The sequence below is a fragment of the Somniosus microcephalus genome, chromosome 27 (assembly GCF_052327205.1).
Source record: "Somniosus microcephalus isolate GS21.2 chromosome 27, FLI_Smic_1.0, whole genome shotgun sequence".
Lineage (NCBI taxonomy): Eukaryota > Metazoa > Chordata > Chondrichthyes > Squaliformes > Somniosidae > Somniosus > Somniosus microcephalus.
In genome coordinates this window covers 5420147-5446287 of record NC_141013.1, presented here as the reverse complement: position 1 = coordinate 5446287, position 26141 = coordinate 5420147, and the positions used below count along the sequence as shown (strand labels likewise).

The 26141-nt window shown below is 45.2% G+C and overlaps 1 protein-coding gene across 4 annotated transcripts in view; it reads right to left on the bottom strand.

The window, feature by feature from the left end:
* LOC147099934 (uveal autoantigen with coiled-coil domains and ankyrin repeats protein-like) overlaps nucleotides 1-26141 on the bottom strand; it is a 173460-nt gene that overhangs the window by 37996 nt on the left and 109323 nt on the right. For all 4 annotated transcript variants that reach the window (XM_085968409.1, XM_085968405.1, XM_085968408.1 and 1 more), the window contains exons 5-9: nucleotides 23580-23637; nucleotides 19666-19736; nucleotides 17958-18064; nucleotides 16464-16645; nucleotides 1154-1191 (exon numbers count right to left, since the gene is read on the bottom strand). In XM_085968409.1, the coding sequence (XP_085824535.1) occupies nucleotides 1154-1191; nucleotides 16464-16645; nucleotides 17958-18064; nucleotides 19666-19736; nucleotides 23580-23637 (456 nt within the window). The remainder of the gene's footprint in view (nucleotides 1-1153; nucleotides 1192-16463; nucleotides 16646-17957; nucleotides 18065-19665; nucleotides 19737-23579; nucleotides 23638-26141) is intronic.

Genomic DNA, 26141 nt, shown 5'->3' with positions numbered 1-26141 from the left:
GAGTCAATTTCTACTTACGAGCAAATCACATCTATAGAAGAACTGCCCTCAAAAACTGCTCATTTCAGAAATAACTACATATTTTGAGGCGAAGAAATGCATTAACACAAAAAGTAACCTCCTAAAACAGCTAAATATCTGATTCAAGTTGTTATCATCCTAGTTATTGAACTGGAGGAGGGAGCTGCTTTTAAAAGGAGTTCCTCGAGCACCTTACTGAATCATCAGGCCGGTGGTCACTCTGGCTACTCGGCAACCAGCCACAAGTAGGTGCAAGAAGGCATCTTGGTGCAACTCATCAACCTCCTTATTCATGGAGTGTTCAGTTCCATTCACAACTCCTCAGATAATGAAGCAGTCCATGCCCACATGCAGCAAGACCTGAACAACATTCAGGCTTGGGCTGATGTGTGGTGTGAATGTTACCTGCCACACAAGTGCCAGGCAATGACTATCTCCAACAAGCGAGAGTCTAGCCACCGCCCCTTGACATTCAATGGCATTACCATCGCCGAATCCCCCAACATCATGTTGGATGCAACCATTGACCAGAAACTTAACTGGACCAGCCACATAAATACTGTGACAACAAGAGCAGGTCAGAGGCTGGGTATTCTGCGGCATGTATCTCACCACCTGACTCCCCAAAGCCTTTCCACCTTCATCACACAGACTGCAGGGGTTCAAAGCGGCGGCTCACCACCACCTTCTCAAGGGCAATTAGGGATGGGCAATAAATGCTGGTCTCGCCAGCGATGCCCAGATCCCATAAACAAATAAAAAAAAAAAATTTTAGTCCCACCAACAATTTGTATTGGGGGGGGGGGGGGGGGGTCAATGGAAAGGGGAAGGGAGAAACAGAATGGGTGGGGTGGGTGGTGGAGGGGAGGGAAATGGAAATGGGTGGGGGGGGGGGTGGGGAGGGAGCAGGGGCGGGGATGCACAAAAGGTCAGGGCCAGAGGATCGGAAAGTTCAACGGTAAAAGATCGAGGGTGACCTGGTAGTGTTGTGCATTATTGCACCAGAACACTGAATGACGGAACAATGAGGCATACCGCTGAGAGGGAGGATACATCACATCAAAATAGGCAGAATTAAGTCAGCGAAACAAAAAAAAAATGAGGATTTTTTTTTTTTTAAATAAAGTCTTACCTGAGACACTTGTTGTAATTTCATACTAGATTCTCTCACTAAGGGGGGGGAAAAGAAGAGGTAAAATATTAAAAGCAATATCCTGAACACATTACACACAGTTACCTTTGCAATCTTTTGTTCCAGTTATTCTTGAGCCCATAAAAGATTTGAAAGGAGATAGAATGCAAGGAGAAAGGAGGTGTGAAAGGTAGCGAGGGGCAGAGCAGCAGTTGGGGGGGGGGGGGGGGGGGCGGAGAAGAATGCAAGAGAACTGGGATCAGAGAGAGTACCCGCCTGATCAGACTCCCGTGCCCGCAGCAATTTCTTACTCTTGGCTGTCTATAGATTTAGTTTCATCTGAAATATTTTGTCAGCTCAAAAGTAAGTCGATAAAAGATTTGAAAACAAAAATCTCGCCTTTCCACCACGCCTGCGGAGTTACACTGACACAGAAAAGCACCAGAGGGAAACAATGTTTCCGCAGCGAGTTGTTGTGATCTGGAACGCGCTGCCTGAAAGGGCGGTGGAAGCAGATTCAACAGTAACTTGCAAAATGGAATTGAATAAATCACTTGAAGGGGAAAAATTTGCAGGGCTACGGGGAAAGAGCAGGGCGGGGAGGTGGGACCAATTGGAGAGTTCTTTCAAAGAGCCGGCACAGGCACGATGGGCCGAATGGCCTTGTCTGGCTCAGTGATCCTACCCATTGGGGAGAGGAGTTTACAGAATTGCCGATTCGAGCAAATGAAATAATCACTTAAAAAGCCGAAGGGACGGAAATCTGAAACAGAAAAAAGCTGGAAAAACGCAGAAAGGCCAGCCTGCATCGGTGGAGACAACAGACTGTCGATGCTTGGGGATCACGACCTTCCTCGGAGTTTCGAAGAAAAGGGTCAAGCCCAAAACAAGTTAAGTTACAGTCCCCACCGTGTACAGCGGGCGTGTTCGTGCTAACGCGATTTGCCCGCAATAGACGGTAAAACCACAATAGGTTGCAGCAATTAAATAACACCCGTTGTTAACAGTGCAAACAGCTGACTGAAGCTACCCCCAACATTCAGACTACCTCCCGCAGTCATCAACCAAGCGAACAGCTGACCGAGGCTGCCCGAAGAGCTGACACTGCCCGGAATGAGCGGAGCTCTCAATTCGGCGAGTACTGAGCAATGTTCCCGCTAAGGTGCGCGGCAATCTCAACAGTCCCGCGCAAGGCCGCTCACTGGCTGTTACACTGTAAACTCAGGTGCATGTGCAGAAATTTAAAGGGACCGCGCATTAAAAGAAACAGGCCGCGCAGAACAAAGCACAGCTCACGCGGAACGCCGGTACGGAGCTGCACAAAATAGTCGGCGGGCTAAATACGGTTCATGCAGCACCTGTGTGATTGACATACTGTGAGTGCCATTTGCCCAACTACAGGTGGCTTGTTCATAAGTGGGGACGGTGTAAGTGGTGGGGACTGTACCAGAATTCAACATTTAAAAAGACATAACTTTTCATGCAATTTGTATATTATGTATATATATAGTCAAAAGTGCAACACTCAGAGCATCTACATGTCATCACATGGTTTATGACATCTGCCTTTTTAACTGTGTTGCAGCCATGTTCCCTTTAAGCCGCGCGGTTGCCTGAAGGTCCGGCGCAGGCTGCTCACCGGCTTTTGAACGGCAAAACCGCGCATGCGCGGAAAATTTGAATGGGCCGCGCGCACACACAAAAAAAAAAATTAAAGGGAACATTGGTTGCAGCCCCAACACATATTCAAACTTACAACCAACATCATTTGCAGCAAATTAACATAAGAAATAGGAGCAGGAGTCAGCCATTCGGCCCCCCTCGAGCCTGCTCTGCCATTCAATAAGATCATGGCTGATCTTCAACCTCAACTCCACTTTCCTGCACTATCCCCACATCCTTGATTCACTTAATATTCAAAAATCTATCGATCTCTATCTTTAATATACTCAACGACTGAGCCTCCACAGCCCTCTGGGGCAGAGAATTCCAAAGATTCACCACCCTCTGAGTGAAGAAATTTCTCCGCATCTCAGTCCTAAATGGCCGACCCCTTATTCTGAGACTGTGACCCCTGGTTCTAGATTCCCCAGCCAGGGGAAACATCCTCCCTGCATCTACCCTGTCAAGCCCTGTAAGAATTTTGTATATTTCAATGAGATCACCTCTCATTTTTCTAAACTTTAGCAAATATAGACCTAGTCTACTCAATCTCTCCTCATAGGGCAATCCCCCCATCCCAGGATTCAGTCTGGTGAACCTTCGTTGCACTCCCTCTATGGCAAGTATATCCTTCCTTAGGTAAGGAGTCCAAAACTATACACAATACTCCAGGCGTGGTCTCACCAGGGCCCTATATAATTGCAGTAAGACATCTTTACTCTTATACTCAAATCCTCTTGTAATAAAGGCCAACATACCATTTGCTTTCCTAATTGCTTGCTGTCCCTGCATGTTAACTTTCAGTGATTCGTGTACAAGGACACCCAGGTCCCTCTGAACACCAATATTTCCCAATCTCTCACCATTTAAAAAAACTCTGCTTTTCTACTTTTCCTACCAAAGTGGATAACTTCACATTTCTCCACATTATATTCCATTTGCCATGTTCTTGCCTACTCACTTAGCCTGTCTAAATCCCCTTGAAGCCTCTTTGCATCCTCCTCACAACTTACATTCCCACCCAGCTTTATATCAACAACAAATTTGGATATATTACATTTGGTCCCCTCATCCAAACCATTGATGTAGATTGTGAATAGCTGAGGCCCAAGCACTGATCCTTGCGATACCCCACTAGTTACAGCCTGCCAACCCGAAAATGACCCGTTTATTCCTACTCTAGTTTTCTGTCCGTTAACCAATCCTCAGTCCATGCTAGTATATTACCCCCAATCCCATGAGCCCTAATTTGTTTAAGAACCTCTTGTGTGGCACCTTATCGAATGCCTTCTGAAAATCTAAATACACCACATCCACTGGTTCCCCCTCATCTCTCATGCTGGAGCAGAAATTTGCATGCCAATACTCACTCACTTGTACAAAAAGCTGGAAACACTCGGCACGTCAGGTAGCATGTATGGAGAGAGAAATAGAGGTAAAAGGTGATCAGCCTGAAACGTTAACTCAGCTTCTCCCTCTACATATATTGCCTGACCTGCTGAGTGTTTCCAGCATTGTGTGTTTTTATTTCCAATTTCCAGAAGGAGCAGGGCAGTTATCCCCCGGTGTCCTGGGGCCAATGTTTATCCCTCAACCAACATCATTTAAAAAAAAGATTATCTGGTGATTATCACATTGCTGTTTGAGAGCTTGCTGCGCGCAAATTGGCTGCCGCGTTTCCTACATTACAATAGTGACCACACTTCAAAAAGTATATCAGTGGCTTTAAAGTGCTTTGGGGCGTCCGGCGGTCGTGAAAGGCGCTGTAGAAATACAAGTCGGTCTTTCAGCAGCTGCAGTATTTTGCTTCTGCCCTCCTTGATCGCAGCCAGCTTCTGTTGAGTTTAAGGCCCAGTGATCATCTTTAATCATTCATTAGTCTGGATGACATAGAATGATGAATGGAACAATTTGCATAGGACTGTTAAGTATTCATGCACACACCGGAGGGGGAGGGAGTGAGGAACATTTGCTATGAAGTAAATTTAGTGCATCGTGCATTATTTAAAGCAATGAATAACAATTTAAAAAATGACGAACAGCAACCATAATCAATTCTGAAGCTTGTACAGAATTACAAATAAAGAGAAAACATTTCCTTTTATACACTTCGCTGGAAAGTTCAATTTGCATGAAAAATGAAAAACAAATTATAAAAAAACGTCAAATTGTTAGTCACTCTCAAATTTAAGTATTTAAAAGCCGTTGCTTAAAAGGTAGTTGTTAGTAACAACAGCTTGTATTTATGCAGCAACTTGTAACCTAGTAAAACGTCCCAAGGTGCTTAACAGGAGCGATTATCAAACAAAATTTGACACCGAGCCACATCAGGAGATATTAGGACAAGTGAGCAAACACTTTGGTCAAAGAGGTAGGTTTTAAGGAGAGTCTTAAAGGAGGAGAGAGGCGCAGAGAGGGTTTAGGGAGGGAATTCCAGAGCTCGGGGCCCAGGCAGCTGAAGGCACGGCCGCCAATGGTGGAGCGATGAAAATCGGGGCTGCGCAAGAGGCCAGAGTTGGAGGAGCGTGGATATCTGAGTGCTGTGGGGCTGGAGGAGGTTAGAGATAAGGAGGGAGCGAGGCCATGCAGGGATTTGAAAACAAGGATGAGAATGTTAAAATCGAGGCATTGCCAGACTGGTAGCCAATGTAGGCCAGCGAGCACAGGGGGTGAGGGGTGAACGGGTGCAAAAAGCACACTTCCAACGGCCAAACGGGCAGTAGAGAAAGCACCGACCTGCAACAAGTGGGCAATTAAATCAGATGGAGGAGAAAGCCCCTTTCCGACATCAGTTTCCTGCCAGGACACAGGCTGAACATCTCATTAGAAGGACACCCATGTAAATTGGGAGATCGGTGTTGCGGCCCTGAACTTTAGATCAAGAAGCGTTTTAAAGGGACGGCAGCCAGTGACTTTAAGATTGATGGCGAAGGGACTTTTGATTGATTTCAAACATTCTTGCGTGCAATTGAGCGTCTTAGGCTGGCCTTGAGGTTGCAGTATTTCAGCTCCAGCATTTCATTGACACAACTGAGGCACCCTTCAGGGTCCCATCTAGTCCGACACTCCCAGTGCAGTACTAAGGGAATGCTGCACTGTCCGAGGAGCTGTTTTTTGGACGAGACGTTAAACCAAAGCCCCATCTGCTCTCTCGGGTGGATGCAAAACATCCCATGGCACTATTTCGAAGAGGAGCAGGGGGAGTTCTCCCCGGTGTCCCTGGCTAATATATAACCTTCTGCCAATATCACTAAAATAAACAGATTATCTGGTCATTATTACATTGCTGTTTGTGGGACCTTGCTGTGCGCTCATTGGTTGTCACGTTTCCCTACAAGACTAGACTTCAAAAAGTACTTAACTGGTTGTAAAGCACTTCAGGACATCCTGAGTTTATGAAAGGTGCTATATAAATGCAAGTTCTTTCTTTATAGATCAGTTACTTCACTCCAAAAAGCAATCTATTGATTGTAAAGCATTTCAGCACACCGAGATGTGATGAGGTCTTATTATATAAATTCAAGTTCTTTTTTATTTCTATGCTAGCAGCATCTGTCAGTGTAATCCCGACACAGTTAAACATTAATTGTGGCATAATTAGTTCAAACCTGGAACGAATTGCTAGTTCACCAGGAAATCTGACGTTAATTATAGACATGCACTTAACATACTGTATAGCTGTCCGTCCTGCTGCATTCTGTAGTAAAGCTGTGGTAATCTAGCCTGAAATCAGGAGGTGGCACTAAAGAGTTATGTGTAAAGCTCTCCAGAAACATCGAACGCCGCAGATTTTATTCAATTGTTTCTTTCAATTAATGAATAAGGTCAGAGCATGCGGAGTCAGGGGGTGAGTAGCAGAATGGATAGCTGGCTGGCTGAAAGACAGAAAGCAGAGAGCAGGGGTAAAGGGTAGCCATTCAGAGTGGCAGAAGGTGGGGTCCCACAAGGATCAGTGCTGGGACCACTGTTGTTCCCACATCATATTAAAGATTTAGGCTTTGGAATCAAAAACAAAAATTTCTAAATTTGTGGACACCGCCAAATTTGGTGGGGGGGGGGGGGGGGGGGGGGAGAAAGAGAGATAGTCAACACTGAGGAAGACTGCAACAAATTACAAGATGACATTGGGCAGCACGGTGGCATTGTGGTTAGCACTGTTGCCTCACAGCGCCAGGGACCCGGGTTCGAATCCGGCCTCGGGCAGCTGTCTGTGTGGAGTTTGCACATTCTCCCCGTGTTTGCGTGGGTTTCCTCCGGGTGCTCCGGTTTCCTCCCACAGTCCAAAGATGTGCAGGTTAGGTTGATTGGCTATGATAAATTGACCCTTAGTGTTAGGGGGATTAAATATGTGGGGTTACGGGGATAGGGTGGGATATGTGTTGGTGTAGGAGTTACGGGGATCGGGTGGGATATGTGTCGGTGCAGGCTCGATGGGCCGAAATGGCCTCTATCTGCACTGTGGGGTTTCTGTGATTTCTGTGATTAATAAAATTACAGAATGAGCAAGTGCAATTAGCAAATGAATTTCAACATTAGTGCATTACATTTTGTTAAGAAAAATAAGGAGGTCATATATTACTCAAAAAATAAGAATCTAAATGGGGTAGAAGAGCAAAGGGATCTGGGAGTGCAAATACACATCATTAAAAGTAGCGACACGGGTTAGCAAGGCCGTAACAAAAGCAAACCAAGCACTAGGGTTTATTGCTAGAGGGATAGAATTGAAAAGTAGAGAAGTAATGTTAAGCTTGCATCAAACTTTGGTTTACTGTGGAGTACTGTGAACAGTTTTGGTCACCATACTATAAAAAGGATATAGAGGCACTGGAGAGGGTGCAGAGAAGATTTACAAGGATGATACCAGAAATACGAAGTTATACCTATCAGGAAAGGATGATCAGGCTGGGCCAAAGAGAAGGCTGAGGGGTGACCTAATAGAGGTGTTTAAAATTAAGAAAGCTTTTGACAGAGTAGACAATGTTTCCACTTGTGGGGTAGAGCAAAACTAGAGGCCATCAATATAAGATAGTCAGTCAGTCATCAAGAAATCAAATAGGGAATTCAGAAGAAACTTCTTCACCCAGAGAGTGGTAAGAATGTGGAGCTCACTGCCACAGGGAGTGGTTGAGAGGAAAGAAAGACAGACTTGCATTTCTATAGCGCCTTTCACTACCACCGGACGTCCCAAAGTGCTTTCCAGCCAATGAAGTTACTTTTTTTTTTTTTTTTTTGAAGTGCAGTCACTACTGTAATGGAAACTAGATACGCATATGAGGGAGAAGGGAATAGGTGGTTCTGGCGATAGCATTAAATGAGGAAGGATGGGAGGAGGATCGTGTGGAGCATAAAACGCTGGCATGGACTGGTTGGGCCGAATGGCCCGTTTCTGTGCCGTATATTCGATGTACTTCCTCGTCCTCAAAACACTAAAGGGTCAATTTTGCAGGAACGGTTTAATTGCCTAAATTCAGGCACAGGAACGTTGCCCACACCAGAGGAGCGGGGGCCTAATTTCAAATGGCAAAGCCGGACCCTGATGGCGTCATCTGGACGCGCGCAACTTATTAACCACGCGCTCGAGTCGCCAACTCTGATTGGGCATATTCCAGGAGGTTTCATCACATGACCTCCTCCCTCCAACTGCCCCGCCCACTCAGACATTTTTATCCAACCCCCCAGCTCCAATATTTTTATAACTAATCAACGAAAGTGGTCAAAGGAAATTTAATGAACGCACAATTTAATAGAATTTTTTTTTTTTTTTTATATAAATAGCCCTGCGATTTTTAGCAGCGATTAAACTTTAATTCCTGGAGAGTCCAGCGGCAATCCTGGAGGGTTGGTAAGCCTAGAGAAGGCTGGCATGGTCTTGAACCCAGGATCCTGGCCAGATGAGGCCCCAGTAAGTGATTTTTAATGGTTCCTTAAACTTCGCAGAGTGGATTTACACCAAAGGGACCGCCAAGTTGGGACGTTTTACTATGTTAATGGTGCGATTTAAATGCAAGTTGTTGTTGAAATACCAGTGAAGTTGGTGACCGCCAAGTTTTTCCCCATCAGATATCTCTCAGATAGGTTAAAAATATTCAGATGAAACAGCTTTGTAAATGTCACCAACTTCACTGGTATTTCAACAACAACTTGCATTTAAATCGCACCATTAACATAGTAAAACGTCCCAAGGTGCTTCACAGGAGTGATTATCAGACAAAATTTGACACCGAGCCACAGAAGGAGAGATTAGGGCAGGTGACCAAAAGCTTGGTCAAAGAGCTAGGTTTTAAGGAGCATCTTAAAAGGAGGAGTTGCAGAGAGATTTAGGGAGGGAATTCCAGCGTTTAGGCCCTGGGTCACTTACGGCACGGCCGCCAATGGTGGAGCGATGAAAATCGGGGCATGCGCAAGAGGCCAGAAGTGGAGCAGCACGGAGATCGCGGAGGGTTGTAGGGCTGGAGGAGTTCTCCGCAAATCAAAGTAAATGTGGATCAGTTGTTGTTGCCCAATGAGGACAAGCAAAAAAAAACACAAAGGGAATTGTTGGGAATGGAGCTCAGCTCACTTGTGAGCAAGATCTATCCATCTTCCAGGTGCTAAGAAATCTAAATATGGTTCCACCATTTTCTGTCTTGATTAGCCGTGGACAAGGGTTCCTGGTTTTCTCATCACTATCCAGTAACTCCCAACTGGAAAGTGCACGTTTCTTTCTTTCTTGTATAACTGAGGGAAACTAAACCATGACCTTTTGGAAATCGTGCATATTAGAATGAAAACCGCACAAGAATCAGCTTAAATTGTATGTCTGAGGAAGCGAGGTTTCATAACAAATTGAAGGTTATACGAACATGTAGAGATTTGCAATGATGGCATTATACCAACTGGCACGTTTTCAGCATTGCTTTTAGGCCCTGCGGTAATGTGAATATAACCAGAAAATTCCAAGTCAAACTAATCCAGATTCAAAATAAAACCCAATTCCGAGACGGCAAGTTTAAAAACTTGGTAATAGGCAGGTCACCATAAAGTAGCAAATTAAATAACGAAAATCAAAGCATGTTCCGGGGGAAAAAAAACCCAGAAAGTGCCTCAATTTGTCTGGAGTGAAATTATTTCTAATTACAGAATGAAAGAGTTCATGTAGCAACAGGAATGGAATAAAACACAGATTCGTTCAACAAGCACAGAGAATATGAACAAAATTTTTTTCCTTTAATTAAAATTGTCGTGTTTTGAGTAGAAAGTTCAACAACAAAAAAATTCCCCACTTAACATTCATTCAGCAGTTACTTAGGAGTAGCACAGATCTGCTTAAGAGACAGGGCACGTTAATTATAGCCTTCTATATTGCAGCCACCCACACACATTTGTAAATGAGGAGGAGGCCAGGGAGGAACTTTATTTTTATTGAGATACATTCCACCATTCTACATAGAATTACACCAAATTCACAGCACAGACACCGGCCATTCGGTCCAACTGGTCCGTGCCGGTGTTCATGCTCCACACGAGCCTCCTCCCACCCCTCTTCATTTCACCCCATCAGCATATCCTTCTATTCCTTTCTCCCTCCCTAGCTTCCCCTTAAATACATCGATACTATTCGCCTCAACCACTCCCTGTGGTAGCGAGTTCCACATTCTCACCACTCTCTGGGGAAAGAAGTTTCTCCTGAATTCCATATTGGATTTATTAGTGATCATCTAATATTTATGATCTCCAGTTTTGGACACCCTCACAAGTGGAAACACCTTCCCTAAGTTTACCCTATCATACCCGTTCTATCAAGTCAACCCTCAGCCTTCTCTTTTCTAGAGAAAAGAGCCCCAGCCTGTTCAGTCTTTCATTATATAAAAAGGCTTGCATTTATATAGCGCCTTTCTCGACCACCAGACATCCCAAAGTGCTTTACAGCCAATGAAATACTTTGAGCGTAGTCACTGTTGTAATGTAGGAAACATGACAGCCAATTTGCACACAGCAAGCTCCCACATACAGCAATGTGATAATGACCAGATCATCTGTTTTAGTGATGGTGTTTGAGGGATAAATATTGGCCCCAGGACACTGAGAACTCCCCCTGCTCTTCTTCGAAATAGTGCCATGGGATCTTTTACGTCCACCTGAGAGCGCAGACGGGGCCTCAGTTTAACGCCTCATCCGGAAAATGGCACCTCTGACAGTGCAGCACTGGAGTGCCAGCCTAGATTTTGTGCTCAAGTCTCTGGAGTGAGGGCTGATACCACAGCCTTCTGACTCAGATGAGGGAGTGCTACCCACTAAGCCATGCCTAACACTTGAATGTGGGTTCCTGCTTGGAGCTCAGGATTGCAGAATACCCTCTGAAGTCTAGTTGGCAATTTAAGGGTCTATAACCAAAATCATTAATCTACCTTCTCTCTCGTCCGAGGTGCTGAGGGAACCCGCTACATATTTCAAGCTGCCTAAGAGAAGATGATGATGATGATTTTATTTCAGATTTCTGCACTTGCGGTTTTATTTGATGGTTATCTGCATTAGGTAGTGCACACAACATCCCAGTCTTCATTTTAACAGGCCATTCAGATGATGCAGAAGAGTGTACAGACTGTTGATAGTCCCAAGACATCAGGTATCTCAAATCATAAACAACTGCTTTTCTCAAGCAATTACGGCCCATTTCACCAAATAAAACACACTATTAATTATGCAGTGGAAAATGTTCCCGCTTTTACGGTCTCTTCTTATTACGAATGGATAAACCAGAGTTTTATATCGTTAGGCTCATCTCCCTATTGGAGCCATTTGACAGGGTGACATTTCAACTCAACGCCAATGCGTGTATGTGATTACTGCTCATCTCCATGGCAAACTAGGGAAGGATCGACAAGGCACAGAATGATACGGCACAGGAGGCCATTCTGCCCATCATGCCTGTGCTGGCTCTTTGAAAGAGCCGGCCAATTACCTTGCCCTTTCCCCAGAGCCCTGCAAATTTTGCCTTTTCTTCAAGTATCTAATTCCCTTTTGAAAGTTACTGTTGAATCTTCTTCCACCGCCCTTTCAGGCAGCGCGTTCCAGATCACAACAACTCGCTGCGTAAAAAATAAATCTCATTTCCTTCCTTTGAGTTTTTGCCAATGATCTTCGCTTTGTGTCCTCTGGTTACCGCCCCTCCTGCCAGCGGAAACGGTTTCTCCCCATCCACCATCAAAGCCCCAGCGTGTTCAGCCACCTTAGAGCTGGGCACAACTGGCAGCATCTCTGATAATGAAATAAAAACAGAAAATGCTGGAGATATTCAGCAGGTCAGGCAGCATCTGTGAAGAGTGAAACAGAGATAACGCTTCAGGTCGATGACCTTTCGCCAGAACTGGAAAAAAAGCAGGAAATGGAACAGATTTTTAAGCAACTGTATCTGTCCTATTAATCATAGATAAACCCAGCCCTCCCCAACACCAGAGTACCCAGCCCTCCCATGGCTGGTGTGCACTCGCTGGACAAGCCACGTAAAGACTCGAAAGAGACACTCTCTTAATGGGACCCTACACTTGCTTAAAAATCTGTTCCATTTCCTGCTTTTATCCAGTTCTGACGAAAGGTCATCGACCCGAAACATTGACTCTGTTTCTCTCTTCACAGATGCTGCCTGACCTGCTGAGTTTCTCCAGCATTTTCTGTTTTTATTTCAGATTTCCAGCATCCGCAGTATTTTCTTTTTCTCTCTGATAATGAAGCTGGATTTTTGTCTACGAGTTAATTTAAAACTTGCGCAACGTAGAGAAGCAAACACTAAGAAAGCTGGTGTTCAGGTGCAAGGCACCCGTCGCAGACCAGCAATCCACCAGCCTCCAACTACACTGCCAACTCCGCAACACGCTCTGGCCAATAACAGCAGCAGCAACTTGCATTTACATAGCGCCTTTAACGTCCCAGGGCGCTTCACAGGAGCGTAAATCAAACAAAATTTGACACCGCGCCACAGAAGGGACAGGTGAACAAAAGCTTGGTCAGAGGTAGGTTTTAAGGAGCACCTTAAAAGGAGGAATGAGAGAGAGGCTGAGGGGGGACCTGTGAGGTGTACAAAATTATGAGGAGCATAGATAGGGTAGATAGAAAGGAACTTTTCCCCTTAGTAGAGGGGTTAATAACCAGGGGGCATAGTTTCAAGGTAAGGGGCAGGAGGTTTAGAGGGGATTTGAGGAAAAACTTTTTCACCCAGAGGGTGGTTGGAATCTGGAACTCACTGCCTGAAAGTGTGGTAGAGGCAGGAACCCTCACAACATTCAAGAAGCATTTAGATGAGCACTTGAAATGCCATAGCATACAAGGCTACAGAACAAGTGCTGGAAAATGGGATCAGACTAGACAGGGCTTGATGGCCGGCGCGGACATGATGGGCCGAAGGGCCTCTTTCTGTGCTGTATAACTCAGAGGTGTACTTTGATGTTTATACAGGGTTCTGCACACCAAGTCAAATTTTAATGTGGAGAGCATGGAGCCACTCCTGACATCAAAATCAAACATTAAAAAATGAAGTGTAAAACGTTTCACTGGCACTCCCAATAAATTTCTAAAACAGGGCTTCAAACTTGCACTGCAGAGCCTGAGAGGTAAGAGAGACTCTCATGTAATGAACCCAGCTTACTCGATCTCCAACCGCATGCAACAATCCCAAAATAAAGTTGTGTGATATTTCTTAGTCCCCTGAAAGTACTTGAGCAATAACTCCAGGACATTAATCTAACTTGACAACTCCCACTATACAGCTATAAATCGTCCACGATCCACAAGTGATGCATCTTTGCATTCGCAGAACACAGATGAGCCATCCCCTTGCCACAGAAAATGTCATCAATGTCTATTATCCTTCAGAACTTCAATAATGCTGCAGTATTCAGTCAGACACACTTGTATGATTGTCAGAACACCCCATGAGGCATCTTATTTTTCTTCAGACCTTCTGTGCAAAATGAAAAAGCTGTGTGACTCAGCACACCCTAATCACGCACAGTCAGACTAAGAACCTCTGCAAAGCCTAATCTTCTGAATGCTGATTGATCAATTTACAGAGCAAAATCACGGGATTTCCTGCTAGGAGTTTTACTGAGCAATGTCTGAGGCAGCAATGTGAAATTGAGGGGGGCAAGGAAAAGAGAGAAATTAGAGGGAATTATAGACGCTGTGAATCGGAAATAAAAACAAAAAAAATGCTGGAAATACAAAGGAGGTCAACATCTGTAATAAAAAAAAGGCAATTCACGTGTGCAAACCACCATCAGGGTTCTGTAGAGGACACACTCAAAATGGCATAACCCGCCCTTTCACTTTACAGTATCTGACTAGCCTACAGTGTACCTCCAGCAATAGGAAATCTATTGCCATGGAAGGAGTGCAGCGAAGATTCACCAGGCTGATACCTGGGATGGCAGGAATGACATATGAGGAGAGATTGGGTCGATTGGGCTTGTACTCGCTGGAGTTTAGAAGAATGAGAGGGGATCTCATCGAAACTTATAAAATTCTAACAGGACTAGATGCTGGAAGGATGTTCCCGATGGTCGGGGAGTCCAGAACCAGGAGTCACAGTCTAAGGGTAAGGGGAAAGCCATTTAGGACAGAGATGGAGGAATTTCCTCACCCAGAGAGTGGTGAAGCTGTGGAATTCTCTACCACAGAAGGCAGTTGAGGCCAATTCATTAAATATATTCAAGAAGGAGTTGGATATATTTCTTAAGGCTAAAGGGATCAAGGGATATGGAGAGAAGGCAGGAACAGGGTACTGGATTTGGATGATCAGCCATGATCTCATTGAATGGCGGAGCAGGCTCGAGGGGCCGAATGGCCGCCTCCTGCTCCTATCTTCTATGTTTCTATCCATTGATGAGCCGAATGGCCCCCTAATGTGCTGTTCTATTCGACCCATAACAGATTATGCAACCACCAATGAGATCAAATATCAATAAATGTTGCTTCAATAAAGTGCATTGCTTTATCGCCTTCAGCAGAGGGAAGGAGAATAGGATACTTAATCCCAAATATAGACTGCAATCAGATGTTGCACATGTATCCCTTTCTATTGTGAAACCCTTCCTTATATGTGCAATCAACCCACCCAGACACATCCTGAATTTACAATAGCAGAATACTGAGGAGGCTGGAAATCTGAAACAACAACAGAAAATGCTGGAAATACTCAGCAGGTCAGGCAGCATCCCTAGAGAGAGAAAGAGTTAACGTTTCAGGTCTGTGACCCTTCGTCAGAACTGGAAAAAGTTAGAGGTGTAACAGGTTTTTAAGCAAGTGCAGGGGCAGGGAAAGGGGAGGAAAGAACAAAAGGGAAGGTCTGTGCTAGGACTGAAGGCAGGAGAGATTGAATGTTGCAAATGGGGATGCCAGAATAATCAACAGCTGCCACGTGAAAAAATAGGGGCAGGGGTTATAGTCTGAAATTGTTCAACTCAATGTTGGATCCAGAAGGCTGTAAAGTGCCTAATCGAAAGATAAGGTGCTGTTCCTCGAGCTTACGTTGAGCTTCATTGGAACAGTGTAAGAGGCCGAGGACAGAGAGGTCAGAGTGGGAGTGAAGCGGTGAATTAAAAAGTGACAAGCAACCGGAAGCTCACCCTTACAGACTGAATGGAGGTGTTCCGCAAAGCAGTCACCCAATCATGAATTTATCTAGATTACAGAACTTAACTAAAAGCCAACAAGTTTGAAAAACACACGCACACACAAAGAGAGTTTCACATTAGTCTGGCGTGTGTACGAGTGAGTGTTACATGCTTGCCCAAGGAGGGTGTACACATCTGAAATTTGGGTCAACCAACTCCCACTCTGTATCCAAATGGTGCAATACTCTATTCTTGGCCCTAAATGTTGCTGGGCCTTTTATACATAATTACACAGAATGTACGGCACAGAAACAGGCCGTTCGGCCCAGAAACAGGCCGTTCGGCCCAGAAACAGGCCGTTCGGCCCAACTGGTCCGTGCCGGTGTTTATGCTCCACACGAGCCTCCTCCCACCCCTCTTCATCTTATCCTATCAGCATATCCTTCTATTCCTTTCTCACTCATGTGCTGATCTAGCTTCCCCTTAAAAACATCTAGGCTATTCGCCGCAGCCACTCCATGTAGCTCTGATCCTGCAGCCAAAACTAGAATACTCCACACAGCACCCGAGCACTTTCAAACCAGCCATCTTCTCAATCAGTAGTCACAAAAATAAAACAATTGGAGGACAAAGGCAGCTCTACACTGTTCCAATTTCTAACAAACATTCACTGTATTTAAAAAAAACTTTCTTCATATCTTGAGAAACTACCACTGGAAATGCATCAGTGTGAGAACCAAAAGTTAATTCAGTTTTCAGCTCTTGTATTATAAAAGCAAATTTTTGAAGTTACTTTACTACAGTACATTTTAAAATTCTGTATCCATCTGCACCCAGTTCCATCATACATTCATACTTCAAAAAGGGTTTTTGGCAGGGGGGGGGGGGGGGGGGGAAGTGGAGGGAGAAGGGGGTGATGATGGAGGAAGAGAAAAATAAATAGCAGGCTCTCCGCCAATTCGCATCACAGCAGTTATTCCCGTAACATAAACTGAATGAAGTCCTAAAATAAATGCCACCTGCACTTCATATGGAGTCTCCGTGCGCATCAATGATCTCACCTTTAACCTTCTTCTCCATTGCCGCTCTGGCCAAAGCCAACAACTCTGGGTTTTTGGAGAGTTGCGCATAGTGCAAACACTTGTGACCGTGCTCGTCCATCAAAGCAACATCAGCGCCACGATTCAGGAGGACGTCCACTGCATCCTTGCAACCATTCTCGCACCCTAGCATCAAAGCCGTCCTGAAATGGGAGACGGCGGGTTAAAACAGGACCCCACGAGAGAAGCTACAACTTTCCAAGTTCTAACAAGCTTTGAACTAGTGCTGGATGAAAAGGTCATGGCATGCCCAACATTTTTCCCATCACAATATTCTCCTGTCTCAACAGTCAGTGACTTATCCAAGTGCCGACGAGAATATATGACTTGTATACCGACTACCCAGTTCTGTTTATTTAACAGTTTCTCTCTCGGAGAGCGTGCAAGTATGTTAAACACGCCATCATCAGCAAAGGTCAAATAAGATGAAGAACAGTGGGACCAAGCACAATTCTCCGAGGACCTCTTACATAGGCGCTGCAATGAGCCAAGAAATAAAACAGCCATTTAGCTTGGCTCAATGCTTACATCCTCTGAGGAAGCTTGTGTCAGTCTGGCTCAGTGGCCTCTGGGTCACAAGGTTATGACCAGGGAGTAGAAATTCCAATCAGCAAACTTGGCATAAAAATGCTTGGAGTGCTCGCAAAGATTATACGTCTGTGTGCACTCCATCTACATAAGCACTAACCGGCAGTGCAGCACGCCATCAATATGCATAATTCAAAGTGTATTTCTGTACACTAGTGCAATAAACAAAAAACTCTACTCAAACTTCTAAATTGAAACTGCAAAGGAGGCGATCAAAGGCCACCTACCAATCACAGTACAAAAAAATCTTAGCAATGTTGGGATATCGACGAGAGGGAGGTAGTTTACTTTGAAAGTACACTTCCTTTATGACTGTTTCTCTCGCTCCTTACTTTGCCCATCAATATTATTCCCTTCCCCACCTCGAAAGGTGTTGAGTTCTTGCTGGGATAGAGCTTCATGGGCACAAATCACCCTCGGGCACGCCCCCACGACCCTCGGCCACTCCCCCATGACCCTCGGGCACGCCCCATGATACTTGCAGTCTAGGCTTGTAGGCAATTAGTTAGGAGGTTGGCCGGGGGGGTGAAGAGAAGGAGGGGTAATTGCACCTGACCAGAATGCTGTCCTCACTTGCACACACACAACTTCCACCAGGTGTCACTGGACTGTGGTCAGACGCAAGAAACCAGGAAGATTTTTCTGGTCACTAACCCAGGAGGCACAGAGACCAACAATAGTGCCTTCAACGGAGATCAGTTAACTTGGCTCAAACCAGGGTCCGTCCTGGTCTGGATGACGTTGTCACCTCCCATCTTACCGAGCCAAGCATTGGCAGCAACAGTAATACCCCCCTTTTAACTAAATTGAGAGTCGAACTTCAACATAATAGACTATTGTTTAAAATCTACATTTTTTCTTAATTACTTGTTTTGTTTATCCCTCGAGTTGATGTCCGCTCCACGTTCCAGTAAAAGCCTACAGACTGCTGGATGGCACAACTGCGTAGCCAGCACAAGAGGAGTCCGTCCATCCTGCAACAGAGAGATGAAGCACACAGTGATTAATGAGATACTGCCCTCCCAACGCAGCAGCAGTAAACTCTGCAACCCAGGTTAACAAAGTCATAAAAACCGCAAACAAAGCACTGGGGTTCATTGCTAGATGAAAAGAATTGAAAAGCAGAGAAGTTCTGTTAAACTTACATAGAACCTTAGTTGGACCACAACTTGGGAGCACTGTGAACGGTTCTGGTCTCCATATTACAAAAAAGGATATAGAGGCACTGGAGAAGGTGCAAAAAAGATTTACAAGGATGATACCAGAACTGAGAGGTTGTAACCATCAGGAAAGACTTAACAGGCTGGGGCTCTGTTCACTAGAAAGAGAATGTAGAGAGGTGACTTGATAGAGGTCTTTGGGTTTGATAGAGTAGGTGTAGAGAAGATGTTTTTACTTGTGGGGGAATCCAAAATGAGGGGCCTTAAATACAAGACAGTCACTAATAAATCCAATAGGGAATTCAGGAAGAACTTCTTTACTCAGAGTGGTGAGAATGTGGAACATGGAGTGGTTGAGGTGAATAGCATAGATGCATTCAAGGGGAATGTTAGATAAGTATATAAGGGAGAAAGGAATAGAAGGCTATGCTGATGGGGTTAGGAGGAGGAGGGTGGGAGGAGGCTCGTGTGGAGCATAAACACACTAAGCTCATGGTCTACAGAGCAGTAGTGATACCCGCCCTCCTGCATGCTTCCGAGACATGGACCATGTACAGCAGGCACCTCAAAGCACTGGAGAGGTACCACCAACGCTGCCTCCGCAAGATCCTGCAAATTCATTGGCAGGATAGGCGCACCAACGTCAGTGTTCTTGCTCAGGCCAACATCCCCAGCATCGAAGCTTTGACCACGCTCGATCAGCTCCGATGGACGGGTCACATCGTCCGCATGCCTGATACGAGATTCCCAAAACAAGCGCTCTACTCGGAGCTCCGATGCGGCAAGAGAGCCCCAGGTGGGCAGAGGAAATGCTTCATGGACACCCTCAAAGGCTCCTTGAAAAAGTGCAACATCCCCACCGACACCTGGGAATCCCCGGCCCAAGACCGCACAGTGAGGAGAAGTATCCGGGAAGGTGCCGAACACCTCGAGTCTCTTCGCCGGGAGCAAGCGGAAGCCAAGCGCAGGCAGCGCACGTCAACCCAAGCACCCCACCCACCTGCCCCTTCAACCACTGTCTGCCCCAGCTGTGACAGAGCCTGTAGGTCCCGCATTGGACTCATCAGTCACCTGAGAACTCATTTTTAGTGTGGAAGCAAGACATCCTCAGTTCCGAGGGACTGCCTAAGAAGAAGAAACACCGACATAGACCAGTTGGGCCGAATGGCCGGTTTCCATGCTGTAAATTTTATGTACATCCCACCATTAAAAACCCATGAGTGTCAAAGTCCTTAACTGGGCAACTGACTGATTATAGCTATCCAAATCAAGTGGGTTTTTAACAAGTTCATTCACTTAATAAACAGCTAAATTAAGTTGGATAGATAGCTTCAGATAAAAATGAAATCGTTTTGAGATTTCCAGCTTTCACCTACAAAGGACAGGCCACCCCCCCAGGCTTTACCAGCACTTACCCCGTCCTTGACATTCACAACAGCTTCATGGTCCAAGAGTAGCTTCACACAGGACATGCAGCCAGCCACCGCTGAAAGACAGGACACAAGTACAGTTGTAATTACAACACTGAAATATAAAAGAAAGACTTGCATTTCTATAGCGCCTTTCATGGCCTCAGGATGTCCCAAAGCACTTTATAGCCAATGAAGTACTTTTTAAAAAGTGTAAGTCGCTGTTGTAATGTAGGAAACGCGGCAGCCAAATTGCACACAGCAAGCTCCCGCAAACAGCAATGTGATAATGAGCAGATAATCTGTTTTTAGTGATGTTGATTGAGGGATGAATATTGGCCCCGGGACACCGGGGATAATTCCCCTCCTCTTCTTCGAAATAGTGCCATTTACAGCCACCTGAGAGCAGATGGGGCCTCGGTTTAACGTCTCATCTGAAAGACGGCACCTCCGACAGTGCAGCACTGCACTGGCGTGTCAGCCTAGATTAACAGGGCCACATTACAATTCAAAAAAAAGGTTTCATTTGCTCTCTTTTCGTGCTGCTTAGTATTTGTGCTTTCCAATCATCTTTGGGGAAGAGGCGAGCTAGGGCACAAAATCTTTCCCGTTATTCCCACACAGTGATTTATAATCTCAGTTGCGACCTCCTGGGGAAGTGCCCGAGTTTAATATCTGCCTGAATGGCAGCTGGGAGGACAGGATCAAAACTTACTGGGATGAGCAGCAGGGCCAAGTAGCTCGCTGACGCTTATTCTCTAGGCTCAGTGAGAATGGCCACTTGAGGGAGGCGGCAGAAGCCTGCCAGCACCAACTCCGAGCAACAATCGGCACCTTCCAAGGGAGGAGGAGAGAAAATTGGGTTGAAGGTTTGTAGGTCTGATGTAAAAGCACAGTTCAGATGCACTTAAGGGGAAGCTAGATAAGCACACGAGGGAGAAATGAATAGAGGGTTATGATGATGGAGTGAGATGAAGAGGGGCGGGAGGAGACTCGTGTGGAGCATAAACACCGGCACAGACCAGTTGGGCCGAATGGCCTGTTTCTGTGCAGTGAATTCGGTGTAACTCTGTACAGATGTTAAGTACTTACATCCCCTCAAATACCCTCTTAAGTAGGTATATCCATTCTAATTTTGCACTTTCCGCAGCTTAATCATTTTGCACTTTCCGCAGCTTAATCCTTTCATTAAAGGAACCAAGGGACAGGGCAGGAAAGCGGAGTTGAGGTCGAAGATCAGCCATGATCTTATTGAATGGCGGAGCAGGCTCGAGGGGCCGAATGGTCGACTCCTGCTCCTAATTCTTATGTTCTTGACACAATGGAGTGAACTTTACACAATTTCCCTATTCAAATAGGCCCTTAGCAGGTTGTGCATCGTTCAGTAACTTACTAGTGCGCTTCTCAATAGTCACTTCATAACATTTTGAGGAGGATGATGAGCAGGCTGGTGTGTGGGATATGAGCGCCACTGGGAAGGGGCAACCCAAAAGGTTACAAGCATTTTCCGACCACACACAACTCTCAAATAAGGAGACCCGTCTACAATGAATCTTTTACATGATAAAATAACAAGCACGGCATTTTCCGTAAAAAAAGTTTTTACATATTGAGAAATCTTAGGTGAAGGGCCAATTCTAACAGGACTAGACAGACTAGATGCAGGAAGGATGTTCCCGATGGCCGGGGAGTCCAGAACCAGGGGTCACAGTCTAAGGATAAGGGGTAAGCCATTTAGGACTGAGATTAGGAGGAATTTCTTCACCCAGAGAGTGGTGAACCTGTGGAATTCTCTACCACACAGGGCAGTTGAGGCCAATTCATTAAATATATTCAAGAAGGAGTTAGATATATTTCTTAAGGCTAAAGGGATCAAGGGATATGGGGAGAAAGCAGGGACAGGGTACTGAATTTGGATGATCAGCCATGATCTCATTGAATGGCGGAGCAGGCTCGAGGGGCCGAATCCTGCTCCTTTCTTCTATGTTTCTAAGGTGCCATCAAGGTTCAGAGTAAAAGAGAAAATGAAGTGAAGCAGAAAGCAGTAGTTGGGCTTTGAAAGCTGGAGGAAGGGATTTCCAGAACTTCGAGACAAGAATGTTGGTCAAAGTTGGAGACAGTCTTGATTCCAACACAGTGAGGCTGCAGGGAGGGGGGAGGAAGAGGGAAAGCAGACAAGGCGTTGGTCACCTACAGCTGACTCATAGGTCAACCGACATCCACCCAACACAGCTCTCAGTTACAAGATAGCCTGGGGCCATGGTACGAACGTTGTTTCACTCATCAAGCCACTGTGCTGCAAGCCATTGTTTTCACTTGGAATAAACTTGCAGTTGTTGCCTCGTTAGTGTGCAGAAGCATGCTGCGTAATTTCTGTCGCTACATGGGACCGGTAAAAAAAACTCAGTTAAACGTTCTGCAAATTGCATCTTTCCAAAAATCATCGCAAGTTGTCACACAAACCTAAAAAAAAGATAGTGTGTGAGCTCACCGTTATCAGTGTACAACTTGATTTCAGAGTGGCAGCACACGAGATAATTCTATTCACAAACATGACGACTCAGGAAACATTGCGACAGCTCAGACAAGCTGCGGCACAATTTCCCCTCATTAATTAACGAAGGAGTTCTTCAGCAGCTTAACAACACCAGTTTGCTCAGATCGCGAGAAATTCTTTTGCTTGCATGTTAATGAAAGCATGATAACAAGTTTAGAAGAATGAGAGGGGATCTCATTGAAAGGTATAAAATTCTGACAGGGCTAGACAGACTGGATGCAGGGAGGATGTTTCCCCTGGCTGGGGGGTCTAGAACCAGGGGTCACAGTCTCAGGATACAGGGTAGGACATTTAGGACTGAGATGAGGAGAAATGTCTTCACTCAGAGGGTGGTGAACCTGTGGAATTCTCTACCACAGAAGGTTGTGGAGGCCAAGTCACTGAATATACTGAAGGAGATAGATAGATTTCTAGACACAAAAGGCATCAAGGGGTATGGGGAGAGAGCGGGAATATGGTATTGAGATAGAGGATCAGCCATGGTCTTATTGAATGGCGGAGCAGGCTTGAAGGGCCTACTCATGCTCCTATTTTTCTATGTTTCTATGGTCGCAGTTGGTCATAAGAGATTTACAGTCCTTTATTGTTATTATTGAAAGATTGAACAGGCTGGGGCTCTTTTCTCTAGAGCAGAGAAGGCCGAGGGGTGACCCGATAGAGGTCTTTAAAATTATGAAAGGGTTCGATAGGGTAGATGTAGAGAATATGTTTTCACTTGTGGGGGAGACCAGAACTAGGGGCCATCGATATAAGAGAGTCACTAATAAATCCAACAGGGAATTCAGGAGAAACTTCTTTACCCAGAGAGTGGTGAGAATGTGGAACTCGCTACCACAGGGAGTGGTTGAGGCGAATAGTGTAGACGCATTTAAGGAGAAGCTAGATAAACATGAGGGAAGAAGGAAGGAACAGAAGGATATGCTGATAAGGTGAGATGATGAGGGGTGGGAGGAGGCTTGTGTGGAGCGTAAACACTGGCACGGACCAGTTGGGCCGAATGGCCTGTGTCTGTGCTATAAATACTGTGTAATGTAATTCAGGTGCTCTTCATTTGACTTTCCCCAACAAGCGATATAACCTAATCATGATTTTATTTTTTATAACAAACCGGTATTAAAAAGAGAGAAACTACTGTCAAGAGACATGGGCAGATGATGAGTGAACCGGATGTGTTTTTACAACAACCTGGTAGTTTCAGACCATTACTGACACGAGCTTTTCATGCCAGATTTTTATTTAATTAACTGAACTTAAATTCCCCAGGTGCCGTGGTGGGATTTGAACCCATGTCTCTCGATCATTAGTCCAGTAACATAACCACTATGCTACCGTACCCCACTAATGTAAGCAGCCTTGTACCGACCTGCTTCGTGAAGGGCAGATCTGCCTTGAAGGTCTACATTGTCGACAGGGCAATTTTGCTGTAAAACAAATTCATTAAATTTAACACAAGAGAACAACAGTAAGGAGACATTCTCGTCTGCAGGATTAACATTCAATTTGCATGCATTATTTGGAGCTGCAGGGAAACGCTTTGGTCCTCAACTGAAGAATTTTTATTTATTTTTTTAACAACAAAAGCTTGTTTTTGAAAACTGCTCCTTGGCCAGGACCAAGGGTGGTCAGGCAACAGTGCTGCTTTTCAAACCTTGTGTGTGTGGGATACGCTCTGCAAGGAGGGACAAACACCCAGGGAATCCCGTCTCAAGTTTCTGAAAGACTGTGCAAGCTACCCAAAGGAAAAACAGTGGGATCACTGCAGAATTTTTAAATTTAAAAAAAAAAATAATTGTATACGTCAACATTCCAGTAAGTCATTAAATGCAGAATAATGTAGAAATCTTGAGATGTTCTGCCCATGGTGCATAGTACATCAGCACCAGATGGATGCTGAATGCCCCCTGGAATCTTCCTACAGGCCACCCCAATCACACATTCTAGGAGGCATGCACCCGAATTTCAAAACCTGTGGGTTACACGGTCAAACAAACTAACCATTACTTGGTGAGATAGGCAAATTTACCTGTACTTTATTAGGAGTGCAACATTTTCTACCCAAATTCCATACTAAATGGTCAACCGCTTACAAAATAAGTATGGCCCAGTAATTCCGGGCACAACGCGTGAGTACGGACGGGGTACTCACGCATGTGCCCGGAGGAATTGCCGGTTTTCAGCATGCACAGCGCATGCGCTGAAAACTGGCATTTCCTGTCCTCTGACCCAAGGGGTTAAGAGGCAGAATGCGCGCGACTGCACAGGCAGCGCGTGCGCAGTGAAATTCCTTTTTTTTTCCCCCCAGAGTTGCGCGCGTGTAAAGGCCTCCGGTCTTTACGCGTGGAAAAACAAGACGTAAGTATTTCGTTTTTCAGGTAAGTGGGCTTTTAGTACAATGTAGAAATTTTTTTTCCACAGGTTTGTTATTTTTAAAGAATTTACAGGATGGTAAGTTTAGTTTTAGACCCTATTTTTTTTTTTTTAATTTCTTTTTTTCAAAAAATTGATTAATTGTTTAAAACATTTTTTAAAACTTAGTTATTATAATCAGTGGGATGTTTTTTTAAATTTTATTTAAAGTTAAAGTAGTGTTTTGGCAGCCCATACTTTTCATGAGTTTGACAGCTCTTACTGTCAAACTCATGAATGAGTTTCCCCTCCCCTGATTGGCTGCACAGTGCTCACCTGATCCCAGCCGGCACATCGCACTAACTACGCCGCTGGATCAGGTAAGCACAGCGCGCCGACAGCTGAACCAGGCCTGTGACAGGAAATGCAAGCAGGCCCAGGCTTCAGATGTCGGCGCGCAGGGTGAGTGCAGATTGGGGGCTTGCAAGCGCGGCAAGCCCCCGATCCTAATTTCAGGGCCTATAAAATTAAACTGAAGTGATAATGCACCCAAATGTAAAGCAAATAAGATAGTCACTAATAAATCCAATAGGGAATTCAGGAGAAACTTCTTTACCCAGAGAGTGGTGAGAATGTGGAACTCGCTACCACAGGGAGTGGTTGAGGTGAAGAGCAGAGATGCATTTAAGGGGAAGCTGGATAAACACAGGAGGGAGAAAGGAATAGGAGGACATTCTGATAGAGTGAGATGAAGTAAGGTGGGAGGAGGCTCGTGTGGAGCATAGACGCCAGCATGGACCAGTTTGGCCGAATGGCCTGTTTCTGTGCTGTTAATTCTATGGCAATATTGAACACAAACATACAAAAGACGACAGAAGAGGCAGTCTGGTCCATCAAACCTGTCCCATCCAGCCCAAGTGCACCATCTACTCACAGGGCATAGCTGTGGCTCAGTTGGCAGCACACCGGCTGAGTCAGAGGTTGTGGGTTCAAGTCCCCACTCCAGGGACTTGAGCACATAAATCCAGGCTGACACACTCAGTGCAGTGCTGAGGGAGTGCTGCCTCTCAGATGAGACGTTAAACTGAGGCCCCATCTGCTCTCTCAGGTGGACGTAAAAGATCCCGTGGCACTATTTCGAAGAAGAGCAGGGGAGTTATCCCCAGTGTCCTGAGGCCAATATTTATCCCTCAACCAACATCACTAAAACAGATTATCTGGTCATTATCACATTGTTGTTTGTGGGAGCTTGCTGTGCGCAAATTGGCTGCCGCGTTTCCCACATTACAACAGTGACTACACTTCAAAAACAAAAGTACTTCATTGGCTGTAAAGTGCTTTGAGGCGTCCGGTGGTCGTGAAAGGCGCTATATAAATGCAAGGCTTTCTTTCTTTCTCCCAGCCCACCCCCTGTCCCCGTTATGTAATCTCCTGGAAGAGGCTGGAGGGAAAACTCTTAAAAATTCCTCTCCAATCCTCAAAGGCAGTCGAGCAGAAAATAATGTACTTGTATTTATATTATAAACTATATAATTCAGGCACACACACGCTACACTAACGAGCTGTAACTGAATTCACA